The following is a 14,674-nucleotide window of genomic DNA, read 5'->3' as shown; positions in this document are numbered from 1 at the left end:
AGTTTTCTTTTCGTTTTGCCTGGCATGTTTCTGCGTAATTAACTTGAAGCCTAAACTTTACCTGTTCCACCATTGTGTGAAATTTTGATACACTTGTCACGTAACTAGTGTAAATACCAACTTTTAATGTAATGGCATTTAACTCTTACAAAAACTTTGAGAGCCCATGTTTCTGCACATGAGCTAATTAACGAGTTCAAAATTATTTGCCCTTTTTCAATTACGGTCCATTTTAGGGATTGAGGCTTTTTGGTCTGGTCATTAAGCCATTGTTAAAAAAAAGGGAGGTATAGAATAGAAATCTAATCCTTTGTTGTGCGCATTTGTTGGAATTTTGTTCAGATATTGTATCTTTTTTCAATTGAATGCTTCATCGTTTTTGCTTCTAAAGATTCACCAGATTTCAGTTTTGCGCAACAATGTATTCCTGGGGGCCATCAAAATGGCGGAAACAATGGGACCATTTATTATTTGAAACTTTGTGTTGCAGCAATTATGTTAGCTGATCTGTGTGTCTGCCTGGGTTTTTGATTACTTAAAATATTACCTTTGCAAACCACTTTGTCATGAAAATTACTCTTTAAAAAGTTGTATCCTTGTCTAAAATCTGAATTGGATGACTGTAGGAAAACAGTATAAATAGCTTTTAGTATTGAAATAATGTAAGTTATGCTAGGTGCAGGGGAAGCATTAACACTTGAAACTGAAATGAAGGAGAAAGAGAAATAGCAGGTATTGGTGGGGTGTGCAGAATTAATGTTTCCAATTGTTGTACTTATAATAAAGTGATCCTGACATCCTGGCTTTGTTACTGGAACAGTGCAACAATATGATCTGAAAACATTTCATCTTCAGGCTTAGTTTAGTGCTTATTTTCAGAAGGATGAGATTTTAGAACTTTTTTAATGTAGCTGTTATCTGCAGCAAGTACCCACTATTACCCAGATTCTGTAGTAAAAGTGATAGAGTCTACCAGGGCTCACCAATGTTGAGTAAATTGGACAGCGTTGTGCATCTAAAATTGAGAGATTGCAGCCTGAGTTGCCTACTTCCTCACTAACTTCACTATGTTCTTTATATCTTGGAGAAATTCACATTCAAGAAGGGAGGGGTCTGAAGTCAAAGCTACTTCAACAACACCATTCAAACCTATGACTTCTACCTGCCAGATGTCAAGGTGTATTGGGTTTGCAACCAACTGCAAGTTCCTTCCATCCTGACTTGGAAACATATCACCATTATTTTACTGTCACTGTCAAAATTCTGGAACTACTTACTTACTAGTGTTGAGGGTATACCAACACTACATGGCTAACAGCAATTGTAGAAGATAGCTTGTGAATGCAACCTTAAGTACAGTTAAGATAGTTATTGACTGTTATTGCCAGCAATACCCAAATTGCAGGAATGAATATGTTAACAAGTTTACCTAGTTACCTAATAACCACGTCCAATAAAATTGGGACTTGTCTATTCGAATGTAAGTTAACAATGTGTTACGCCATAATTACATTAGAAGTGAACGTAAGCCATTTGGCCTCACAAACCTACTCTACTACTTCATAAGATCGGGGCTGATCTGTTTTTGTTTTGAATTCCACATTCCAATCTCCTCCCAATAACCACAGATTCTAATTCAGCAGTTGTTCTATCCCCACCTTTAAAATATTCAATGACACCACCTCCACTCCTTCTGAGGCAGAGTTTCAACACTTGAAAGAAACATTTTCCATCTATCCTAAAAGAATGACATCTACTTTTAACACAGTTCTAGTCCACTGAGAAATTATTCTTTCCTTGTCAAGAACGTTCAGGATCATGTACATTTCAGTCAAGTTATCCCTCACTGTTCTGAATGCCATTGGAAAGGGCCCTGTTCGTTCAAACTTTGCTCATAAAACAACCCAGGTGTCGATCTAGTAAATCCCTTCTGACCAACCTCCAACGCATTTACTTACTTCCTTAAATAAGAAAGCCAAAGCACAGTATTTACAAAATTATCTCAACAGTGCCCCGTTTATCTGAAGTGTAACATCATTACATTTATATTAAATTTGTCATCATAGTAGAAGAGGAATATTATGCACCTTTTTGATTACGTGCTTTTCCTCCATACAAACTTTTGTATCTCATGTGCTGGAACACCTTGATGCCTCTGTGTATTGGAATTCTACGTTTGTTCTCTGTGCCTTTTTATTTTTCCTTTCAGGGACCAACTTCACGTTCCCATATGATATTCTATATTTGCAGACTCACCATGTCTACATCACTCTGCATTATCCTAATGTACTTTTCACAACATACTTTCCTACCTATCTTTGTGTCATCTGCAAATCTAGCTGCAATGCCTTTGCTCCCCTAATTTAAATAATCATCAAAAATCGTAAAACAGCTGAGGCACCAACAGAGCTCCAATTGTCTTTTCCTGGTTGGCAGGATATGACACCTTTTTCTGCCAACCAGCCAATCTTCTACCACTGCTACACCACATACTCTAACTTGTAATAAACATTTTATGTGCACCTTAGTCAAATGCTTTCTGGGAATCCAAGGACTGTACACTTGCATGCACGTACTACTGCATTAGCGCACTCTTTTAAGACCCGAGGGTGAATTCCGTCATGACACAGGTGCTTTTCAGTCTGCTGCTTCAGCAGTTTGTTTAGTACTGCTTCCTGAATGGTTAGTAATTTCATCATGTTTCTCTCCCTTCCACATTCTAATTTCCAATTATTACTTTTTGTATCCTCAGTAGTGAAAGTTGAGGTACAATGTTTGTTCATTCCTTCTGTTATTTCCCTGCTATCTGCTGTTAATTGTACCTTCTCGTTCTCTAGATTATGAACACTCAATTTTCTTTCTTTTTTTAAATATCTCTTGCTGCCTGTTTCTACTTTTATAACTCGCTTTCTGTCATTAACCTGATCAACGCTTTGTCATTGCCTGCTGTTCTCACTATATTCTGTCCAGTCGTCTGCCCTTCTCATCTATATGCAATAGTATGCTCTTCTCCCCCCTCCGTAAGATGCATTCCTAAACATGCTTAGCTAACCATGGATGAAAAGTTTCCCCCTTAGAAATTCTCTTTTCAAAGGAATATAATTATTCTGAAATATCCCTAGTTTTTTTGAAAAGATTTGTAGCTCAGATTGTGGATGAGGTTGTGGACTTGCTCGCTGAGCCAGTGCATCTAATTCTGTTACCCTTGTTACTTGTATGCCTGTTTGCTGGGGTGGTTGGCATTACTTCAGAACTCTGTCAACAAACATATTGAACTGTACCCGATATACAAACTGCTGAGAAACAACCGGAAGTGATGTCAACCACCCCAGCAAACCAAGGCATATAACAAGCGGGATAGAACACAAACGCTTCACCGGAAGTACGCTGACAATGTTAACTAGCAGGGTGATGAAATGTCTACAATCAAGTCCACTGACTCGGCGAGCATGTCTATAAACTTTATCCTCACGTATGTCTGCTGCTGGTTCTGATCTAATTAGTAGGCAAATGTCTCAGTTCACTTCAGCTGGCTCAATTTTTATGCCCCTGTAGTTGCCCTTAGTTAATATAAACACCTGCCTCAGACCCATTCTTCTCCCAAGTAAATTGAATATGAAATTCAATAATTTTAATGATCACTGGAACCTGGGGATATGCTGTATCAGTGAAATTCTTTGATCTTTCCAAACTGCAAAATACCAAGTCTAATATAACACGCTCCCTGATTGGTTCCACAATGTGCTCTTCTCTAAGAAACGATCTCAAGCAGGCTACTGAGGTTTATGTTACCCAGGGTTATTGTCATTTAATCATAAGTACCCAATATTTATTCTTGTCTGTTTCATTCTACATTATAGCTACTATTAGGGGACCTGTAGACTATTCCCACAAGTGACTTTTTTCCCCTACTATTCTTGTCACACAAACCAATTCTATACCATGATCTCCTGAATGAAAGTCATCACTATTACTGTAATACCATCGTTTAAGAGTATTATCTTTCTACAGTGCTATTCCAGCCTATCATCCTATTTTTGAATGTCATTTACTACTAATCAGAACTCAAACTTCATAATTCTGCAGCTTTTTGTGGCTCATACACAGGGATCCCCAAATCGTTGTTCATTCGATTTTTGCAGTTCTTCTCCATTTAAATAAAACTCAGCTCCTTTGTTCTTCCTGCTGAAGTGCTTGACCTTACATTTCCCCACATTATATTCTATCTGCCAAGGTTTTGCCCACTGACTTAACCTGTCTGCATTTGTTAGTGTGATCCTCACCACTTGCCTTACCACCTATTTTTGTAATCCGCAAACTTGACTAAAATACATTCACTCGCCTCATTCAGTCATTAATGTATATTGTAAGTAACAGTGCTGTCTCAGCACTGTGCCCTGTGGCTCTCCACTAGTTACATGTTACCATTCTGAAAATGCCCCCTCCCCTCTCAACTCAACCCTGTATTCATGCTAATATGTTTTACGCAGCACTATAGGTTTTATCTTAATAAGTAGCCTAATTTGTGGAAACTATCAAACACCTTTTGAAAATCCAAATATATTACATCAGCTGCTTCCCCGTTGTTCATCTTGCATGTCACCGACTCAAAAAATCTGATATATTTGTCTGGCATGATTTCCATTTCATGAAACTGTGCTGACTGTGCTTCTACGTTTCTAAATGTTCCGCTATACATTCCTTTATAATAGAATCTAACATTTTCCCGATAATAGACATGAAGCTGACTGGCCTATTGTTACCTTTTTGCCTGCTGCCCATTGTAAATTGTGTTACAATGGCAGTTTGCTAGTCTTTTGGGATTATTCCAGAATCTAAGGATTCTAAACGATTACTACCAGTGCATTAGCTATCTCTAGTTACCTTAAGATCCTAGGATGCTTCCCGTCAGGCCCAGGGCACCTACCAGCCTTTAGCCCCATTATTTTCCTTACCACTTTTCTCTATGGATAGTTATTGCATTTGTTTCATCCTCCTTTGTCTCCCTCACTTTTTTTTTGGTTTCTAGTAATTTTGCAATGCTGTTGGTATATTCTACTTGAAGACTGACACAAAGTATTTATTCAGCTCTTCTGCTATTTCTTGGTTCTCGATTATTATTTCCCAGCTTTGTTCTCTAAGGGGCTTTCTGGACTCAATATTGAGTTCAATTCCTTTAGGATGTGAGCTCTTGCATGTCCTTACCTCAACGCCGACCCACCATGGCCTTGTTATCAAATCAGAACCAAAAGAACTGCGGATGCTGTAAATCAGGAACAAAAACAAAGGTGCCGGAAAAGCTCAGCAGGTCTGGCAGCATCTGTAGAGGAGAAAAAAAAGAGTTAATGCTTCGGGTCCGGTGACCCTTTCTCAGAACTTATCAAATTGTCTGCTATTAGACACAGCCTGTTGTCAGCCGCTCACAGATCTTTTAACAGCTGTTCATACTCTCAGCTAGAACGTTGCCCACTGTTCTGTCTGTCCAAGTGTTCCCGCTGTCTCGCTCTACTCCTGGTCCACTTCCCCCTACCTCCCACCGTATCTGCCATCAGTTCTGAAGAAGGATCATTGGACCCAAAACGTTAACTCTGATTTCTGTCCACAGATGCTACGAGACCTCAGCTTTCCCAATAATTTGTTTTTATTTCTGCCTTTATAGAGTTTACTTCTGCAGTGAACCCCAGTTAAGGCACCTCTGCCCTCCTTTGTACCAGATTTCCACTTGGAATCAAATTTCCAACATTGCAATTGTTATCCTCTGTTGGCCTTCGTCTTATGCTGCTTTGCAGTTTAGTAGCTGTCAAAGTCTGTGGGTAAATTGACTGTAAATCTAGGCTGAAATTTAAGTGGAAGTATCTAACTTTTAGTCTTCATACTGTGGTATAGAGCCTAGTCTATATCCATTTTTATTGGCATAAGTCGAGTTGAAATGCATACCATATAAAAGTTTGATCATAAACAATTAATTTAACATTGTACCAACTTAGTGTTATGATTGTGATTTTTAATGGTTGATAATCTTAGCATAGGACAGTGTGGAAAAGAAAAATGATAGTAATAGTCAAAAACATTGACTTTTATTCGCGAAAGCAAATGTGCAGGAATGTACCTTGGCTTGACTAATTGAAAAATATGTAGTATGTGTTTTGAAATTTTTTTTTATGACAAGTGGCATTACAGATGCTCATTTATATTTCAGCAGCATTACTAAGTCTACTCTTTTGCAAACAGATTTACAAATTCTTCTAATGTGAATGCAGTGTGATAGAATGTAAACATTTGAATAATTCTTTCAAATGAAGCACGTTTTTTGTTTTTTTTTCACTAGATGTATTATACTGGAAAATACCAGAGCCTTGGAATCAAACAAGGAGGTCCGACTGCAGGGAAATGGGTTGAACTACCTATCACCAAATCACCAAAGATTGTACAATTCTCTGTGGGCCATGATGGCTCTCATGCCTTAATGGTGGCTGAAGATGGAAGTGTTTTTTTCACTGGCTTGGCTAGTAAAGGAGAGGATGGTGAATCAGGTACAAGCTTGGAACTAGTGTACTTACTTATTCATGTTCTGAAGGTAAATACTCTGGCTGGCCATATTGATGCACTAGTTCTTCAAAAAAAAATTGAGTTCAGTTGTTCTGGTGGTCAGCCATGAGTGACAGTAATTAAGAAAATGGTGAATAACAGTAGAAATGATGGAAGTGATTTTCATAACATGCTAATGATTAACAAACGTATGAATTTGGGAGGAACATAGTCATTCAGCCCATCAGGACTGTTCCACCGTTGCACATTCATGAAGAGCTCCAAATGTATCTGCTTAATGATATCCCATTCTCCAAAGCCAACGCTGCATACTATTTTTAAAAATTTCAAGTTATAGTATATTTTTAATTGCGTATTTCCTAATTTTACAAACAGTAAAGACACATTTCATAATAGAAGGATGCATAAAATTTTGCCATCCCATCTTTAAATGGATATATGCAACTTTAAAGTGAATACATGTATTGCAAAACTTAACTGGTCTAAAACAGTAAAAGTAGAAGAATAAGTCCTGTTTTTGCATTGGTCCTGCTGCTCTTTCCCGGAGGTTTCTCTTTTTTGTAGTTTTTTTAATTTTTAATTTATCTGGAGTTCTGTCTTAAAGGGCAAAGTTTGTTCAACTTATACTCCTATCCTAAGGAGATAGGCAAATAGGAATCAGATGATAGGCACAATTTTTAAAGGTAATGATTTAAAGAGCCGTTTGTGAAGAGGAATACCTTCCATTTCCCAGTGATGGTGGAAATACCCATGTTCTGAAAGCTGCGTTCTTTTTGCTGGAGTTTGTCATTTGATGTTGGTTTATAAACTGATACATGAGCACTTAACCACGGGAAGGGCATGCTTCCAGCTGAATGCACCAGGTAGTTGTAATATTTTCATGCAGTTGTACCTGGAGAAGGCCTAGACATTTAAGATTTAGAAAAAAAAAAGTGCAAAGCATAATCCATATTTGAGTTAATTATCTCTATAATTGTTTCTCTTTCCAACAGAAAATGAATCATTAATGTCTAATGCAGTTGAAATGTATAGCTATTGATCTCGATTTTCTATTTCGTTGTAGCTAAAAGCAGACGCCAACCAAAACCTTATAAGCCAAAGAAAATGATCAAAATGGAAAGTAAAACAGCAGTCTATACAGCATGTAACAATGGAAGCAGTGCAATCACAACAAAGGAGGGAGAACTGTACATGTTTGGCAAAGATGCTGTTTACTGTGACAGCTCAGGTTAGTAATCGAAATGGCCTCGCATAAGGTTTGTGTTTTTTTTTCTTTCTGCATAAACATTCTTTTAAGATCCATAACTGGGTTAAGTACATGTTCTTAAACTTATTTTAAATAAATCTATAAATAGGTCTTGTGACTGAGTTGAAGGGTCACTTTGTGACGCAAGTAGCCATGGGTAAAGCTCATGCCTGTGTATTGACCAAGAATGGAGAAGTTTGGACATTTGGTGTGAACAATAAAGGGCAGTGTGGACGGGAGACTGGTGCACTTTGTCAAGGTGGGAAAGGTAAGCATATTCCTTTAGCAGTAGACAGTTTTATTTTCAGATTTACACCAAACAAGCAACAGTGGGACCAGGAATGTGTCGAGTGATTGAATATTGATCTTTGTGTTTGAAATTTTGCAGTGATGTCAACCCTGATAACCTTGGATTCTTGTTAGGCAAGAAAAGCAGCCTACTTTTGCCTTTGAGATATTCAAGAACCCTGCTTCCACCTCATTCTGACTTAATGTTTCAAAGTCTTAGAACCATCAGGGAAAAAATAATCTGCTCACTCTGTTCCAGAAGGATGACTGCTCACTTTAGAACAGTGTCTCTTGTTCTGGACTTGCCCACAAGTCCTAGGCCACCTTGTCAAGCACATTCAAGGCCATAGACATTTCTATCAAGTCATCCCTCATTCTCTCAATATACATTGGCAACAAGTCCATCTGTCTAACCTATTTTTAAGATAACCCACTAGTTTTAGTTGCAATCCAGTAAATGTCTTCTGAATGACCTTCAATGCATTTGCATCCTTCTTTACATAAGGTCACCAAAACTGCACATAGTATTCAAGATGTGGTCTCACCAATGTCCTATGTAACTGAAATATTACATCTTTACTTTTTGCTCATTACCTCTCATAATAGAAGTCAAAAATCATATGACACCGGATTATAGCCCAATAGGTTTATTTGAAGACGCAAGCTTTAGGAGCCTCGTTGCTTCTTCAGGTGTCAGAAGGTGAAGATGTGTGATTTTTGACCTTGTCCACGCAGTCCAACAAATAATGATGTACCTGACCTGCGTGCTGAACATCTGTGATTCATGCACAAGAACACTCCTGAATTTCTGTAATCATTATCCATTTAAATAATATTCTTCCAGTCAAAGTGAATGACATTTTCCCAAATCATGTTCCCATCTGCCAGATTTTTGATAACTCACTCAATCTTTCTACGTCTTTCTGCAAACTCCTTGTTGCGTCTTACCACCGTTGCTGCTAACCTTGTGTCATCTGCTACCATGCCTTTGCTGCCATCTGAGTCACTTATAAGAATTGTAAAACTTCAGGTTCCAGCACAGGCTGTTGTATGGCGTCACTTGTTTCACCCTGTCAATCAGACAAAGACTGATTTTTGTATAGTGATAATGGGAACTGCAGATGCTGGAGAATCCAAGACAATAAAATGTGAGGCTGGATGAACACAGCAGGCCCAGCAGCATCTCAGGAGCACAAAAGCTGATGATTCGGGCCTAGACCCTTCAACAGAGATGGGGATGGGGTGAGGGTTCTGGAATAAATAGGGAGAGAGGGGGAGGCGGACCGAAGGTGGAGAGAAGAGTATAGGTGGGGAGGGGATAGGTCAGTCCAGGGAAGACGGACAGGTCAAGGAGGTGGGATGAGGTTAGTAGGTAGGAGATGGAGGTGCGGCTTGGGGTGGGAGGAAGGGATGGGTGAGAGGAAGAACAGGTTAGGGAAGCAGAGACAGGTTGGACTGGTTTTGGGATGCAGTGGGTGGAGGGGAAGAGCTGGGCTGGTTGTGTGGTGCAGTGGGGGGAGGGGACGAACTGGGCTGGATTTGGGATCCGGTGGGGGAAGGGGAGATTTTGAAGCTGGTGAAGTCCACATTGATACCATTGGGCTGCAAGGTTCCCAAGCGGAATATGAGTTGCTGTTCCTGCAACCTTCGGGTGGCATCATTGTGGCACTGCAGGAGGCCCATGATGGACATGTCATCTAAAGAATGGGAGGGGGAGTGGAAATGGTTTGCGACTGGGAGGTGCAGTTGTCTATTGCGAACCGAGCAGAGGTGTTCTGCAAAGTGGTCCCCAAGCCTCCACTTGGTTTCCCCAGTGTAGAGGAAGCCACACGGGGTACAATGGATGCAGTATACCACATTGGCAGATGTGCAGGTGAACCTCTGCTTAATATGGAAAGTCATCTTGGGGCCTGGGATAGGGGTGAGGGAGGAGGTGTGGGGGCAGGTGTAGCATTTCCTGCGGTTGCAGGGGAAGGTGCCGGGTGTGGTGGGGTTGGAGGGCAGTGTGGAGCGAACAAGAGAGTCAGGGAGAGAGCGGTCTCTCCGGAAAGCAGACAGGGTGGGGATGGAAAAAATGTCTTGGGTGGTGGGGTCGGATTGTAGATGGCGGAAGTGTTGGAGGATGATGTGTTGTATCCGGAGGTTGGTGGGGTGGTGTGTGAGAATGAGGGGGAACCTCTTTGAGCGGTTGAGGTGGGGGTGGGGTGTGAGGGATGTGTTGTGGGAAATGCGGGAGACGCGGTTAAGGGCGTTCTCGACCACTGTGGGGGGAAAGTTGCGGTCCTTGAAGAACTTGGACATCTGGGATGTGCGGGAGTGGAATGCCTCATCGTGGGAGCAGATGCGACGGAGGCGGAGGAATTGGGAATAGGGGATGGAATTTTTGCAGGAGGGTGGGTAGGAGGTGGTGTATTCTAGGTAGCTGTGGGAGTCGGTGGGCTTGAAATGGACATCAGTTACAAGCTGGTTGCCTGAGATGGAGACTGAGAGGTCCAGGAAGGTGAGGGATGTGCTGGAGATGGCCCAGGTGAACTGAAGGTATGGGTGGAAGGTTTTTTGTATACTTTGTTTTCTGTCATCTGTCCAACCTTTAATCTGCTGACATGTTGCTTCTTAGATGTTTAATTTGCATTTCCTGCAAGAACTTTTACAGAATTAGTATTTTCTGGAAATCTAAGTTCAGTACATTTACTGGCCCACCAACCAAAAAAAAACATAGCACATGTTACTTCTTTGAAGAAGTTAAATAAATTGGTTAAACATGTTTCCCTTTCATGAAACCATTCTATTACCATGTTTTTCCAAAGTGTGCAGCTGTAATCTCTTTAATGATTAATTCTAACACTCCCTTTAACAGACCTCCAAACTAACTAGCCTGTAATTTCCTGATTTCTGCCTCTGGTAGGCATATATATATATGTCACTTTTGGAATACGCACATTAAGGCATCTATGACATCATCAGCTGCCTCTTTCAAGACCCTGAAGAACATCTGCAACCAGAGACTTGTCAACTCAGTTCCATCAGTTTGCTTACTGACACTTCACTAATGATTCTAAATCCGCTAAGTTCCTCTCTCTTTGCCACCTCTTGATTTACATCTATTACTGAAAATGTTGTTATCCTCTATGAGGAAGAGAGAAGCAAAGTATTTGTTTATTTTATCCACCATTTCCTCATGACCTGATGTTAACTGCCAGTCTTGCTTTCTTGAGGACCAACAGAGTATTTACTATTTACGTTTTTAAGTACCTATGGAAATTCATGCTATCTGTTTTTACATTTCTTCTGCTTTTGCAATTTCTTCATCCTGATTTAACTTTCTAGTTATTCTGTGCTTTTCTTTATATCCTGACCAATTGTCTTATTTACCACTTATCTTTGTACACTTATATGCTGTTTGTTTGATTTTGATGCTTTCCCTAACTACTATAGTTAACCACAGATCGTGAGTCCTCCCTTTTAACATTTTTCTTTATAGTGGGAATACAGTTGTTCTGAATGTTCTGAAATATAGAATCATAGTCTATGTAGTGTGGAAGCAGGCCATTTGGCCTATTGGTTCCACGCTGTCCTACCCACACCCACCTCTCCATCTTATCCCTGTAATCCTGCATGTCCTATGGCTAGCTCACCCAGCCTGCACATCTGGGGCAATTTAGCATGACCAGTCCAACTAACCTGTACATCTTTGGACTATGGGAGGAAACTGGAGCATCCGGAGGAAACCCACGCAGACACGGAGAATGTGCAAACTCCACAAAGACAAGTCCCTGGCGCTCTGAGACAGCACTGCTAACCTCTGAGCTACTAAGTATTCCTTTGAATGTCTGTCACTGCTTTTGTTTTCTAGATCAATAACATCCCTCACTATTACCTGCAAGGTAATGGCTTTTATTTTAACAAAGAATGCAGTTATGACCAGGAGTACTTCAATTTGAAAGTACCCTTTATTAGTTTTCTGCAAGGCAAGGGTGAGCAGTTAAGATCGAAACATTGCAGTTTTTGAGTTCAGCACTAGCTTTAATATAAGCCATTATGAGTTAGATCAAAAGCAATTCTTTCTATACTATTTGAAATGATGTATTTTAGTTGGCTTTATCAATTATTCATTTGGCTGTTGACTAAGACAACCAATTAACTGACTGAACTCAGTGTTAATGTTCATTGAGTCAAACCCATTGGTCTTCGAAATAAATTTCTCCTAAATTGGATATTATGCTGAATTGGTTGAGTGAATCTTTTAGTGCTAGAAGCACTAAAGAATCTGGCTGTGACATTTGGGGGCAATTGTCTTGTGTTTGTCTTCAAGCATTATAGGTTATATATTTTGTGAAATCATCAGAGGGTAGATAAGTCATCTGGGATATGGTGACAAGGATGTTTCTGATGTTGACAAAAAAGAAAAATTAGAAATATTTGTAATTGATTGTTTAAATTTTCGGGCAGCTGTATCATTTTTTGATTCAAATTAGAATTAATGTATGTTACATAAATAAAAAGACAAGTTTAGGCAGGCAGGTTTTGAATTAAGTGTTTATTCTTTGAATAGGTTTCAATATGGAAAACATGGCAACAGCAATGGATGAAGATTTAGAAGAGGAGCTGGATGAAAAGGATGAAAAATCCATTATGTGCCCTCCTGGAATGCACAAATGGAAGCTGGACCAGTGTATGGTTTGCACTGTGTGTGGAGACTGTACAGGTTATGGAGCCAGTTGTGTCAGCAGTGGGCGACCGGACAGAGTTCCTGGAGGGTGGGTTCACAATGGTCCATTGTTTCCTGTTCAGCCAGTAAATGTATGTTAAAGTAATTATCAAAAAGTAAAACACATACCTGAGCAAAGTGCCGCAGATCTAGTAAAAGTTAGTAAATGTAACCTATAACAAAAGCAAAATACGATGGATGCTGGAAATGCCCAAATTTAGGCAGCATTGGTGGAGAGGGAAAAACAGTTTGCCATTTTAGTCGTGATCTTTTTCTGTAAGTCGATCTGTAATTGTGTGCAAGTTGAAGAAAGTGATTTTTTTAAGGGCCTGAAACTGCTTTTTCAAAGCCTTAATCAGCTGCAGTAAATATTGTAATTTTTCAAGTCTCCGTTTTTCATCCATAGTGATGAGAATGATAATTGGTCATTAATTCTATTAACTGTTATCAATTGTCTTGTTTCTTATGTGGTTTTGGGTAGTCTTGCTTCATAGATGTGAATCCTCTTGACCTATTTAATATTGTCAACAGTGGGAACCTCAAATCTTTTGCCTTTACTCTTCTGAGTGCAACAATAAGTCACGCTCATTCAAATACCAAACCAGATATGATTTGTTTATTTTTTTAGGGAGAGTAGGGAAAGGAAAGGACAAAAAAATCTCAAACTCTTTTTATTCAAAAATGGTGTCTTTTCTGCCATTTTGTCCATGGACTTTTCTCTTCCGTTTGTTTCCATTCTGAACCATGGGTCAGCGCTTTATCTTCACCCTGAAGCAGAGGCATATTGGACTCGAAGTGTTAACTTTATTTCTGTCTACCAAGATGCTACTAGACCTGCTGAGTTTATTCACTTTGTTTATTTCAGATTTCCAGCATCTGCAGTACTTGGCTTTGTTTTGAGTCCTTTATCTCTCATAGTTGGCAGTGGTTTCCTTGTCAGATTTCTCTGAGAACTTTTTTTGTAATTAATGCAGCTTCCATTCAACGTTGGATTTTCATGGCCACTGACATCACATATATTGGAATAATTGACAATTATGCAAAAATCTTCATTTGAAGTCACTGTTATTCTTCTGCAGGAGTAGATACAGTCATTCCCAAGACACTATTTAAGGGAGGTTATCTTTGTACCTGACTTCTTTTGAATATAATGAAACTTGTCAGATCAACGCAACTGTAACCAGATATAAATGTGTAGATATGCATGACTAAGTTGTCAGTGGGCACCCGAATAAACTTCGGAATTAATATTTTTTCAATTAAATGCAGGCCATCCGAAAAAGCTTCGTAGACACAGGGTAAATTTAAAATCAGCCTCACGTGGTAATGATGATTGAAGGAGTCAGAAATGACATTACCATTAGCACACTTGAAGTATGCTTTTAGTAAAGTAACTTTACTGTTATTTCTACTATTGCCATAAGAATGAGCATAATCATTTTTGAATGTAAACAAGCCTAACTTACATACCTTTCTGCTCAATGCTTTCCTCTGGCTTTGCGTTCTGACATAAAATTTTAATTTAATGGAAAATAGAATAATCATTCATAGTTTTTGATGACTGCCCAACATTAATTTAAATCAATTCTTGGAGTTTTGATTTTAATTTGTGTTGCCTTACCGGAATCCTTAGCTACTGTATTCAAAGACCTAAGTTTGTTTTAGTGCAAGCTATTCTATGCAAGTCAGAACGAGGCATGATCATCTGATGAATGCGGCTATGGACAATGTCTCCCAGGCGGTAGTTTTTCTTACCGGTTACCTGGTTAAAGGTAATCTTCAACTAATACTCAAGTAAAATTATTGCCCAACTTTAAATTTTTGCTTTGAGCAGAATGTACTTGTGTTTTGCATTCATCTCCATTTATACACTGCTACTCAGT

At 39.3% G+C, this 14,674-nt stretch overlaps 1 protein-coding gene across 6 annotated transcripts in view; it reads left to right on the top strand.

The window, feature by feature from the left end:
• mycbp2 (MYC binding protein 2) overlaps positions 1-14,674 on the top strand; it is a 160,096-nt gene that overhangs the window by 59,543 nt on the left and 85,879 nt on the right. For all 6 annotated transcript variants that reach the window (XM_059646500.1, XM_059646502.1, XM_059646505.1 and 3 more), the window contains exons 12-15: positions 6,329-6,533; positions 7,613-7,777; positions 7,905-8,063; positions 12,636-12,840. In XM_059646500.1, coding sequence (XP_059502483.1) covers positions 6,329-6,533; positions 7,613-7,777; positions 7,905-8,063; positions 12,636-12,840 — 734 coding nt within the window. The remainder of the gene's footprint in view (positions 1-6,328; positions 6,534-7,612; positions 7,778-7,904; positions 8,064-12,635; positions 12,841-14,674) is intronic.

Source organism: Stegostoma tigrinum, chromosome 6 (genome assembly GCF_030684315.1).
Source record: "Stegostoma tigrinum isolate sSteTig4 chromosome 6, sSteTig4.hap1, whole genome shotgun sequence".
Classification (NCBI taxonomy): domain Eukaryota; kingdom Metazoa; phylum Chordata; class Chondrichthyes; order Orectolobiformes; family Stegostomatidae; genus Stegostoma; species Stegostoma tigrinum.
This window is presented reverse-complemented; position numbering and strand designations above follow the sequence as displayed.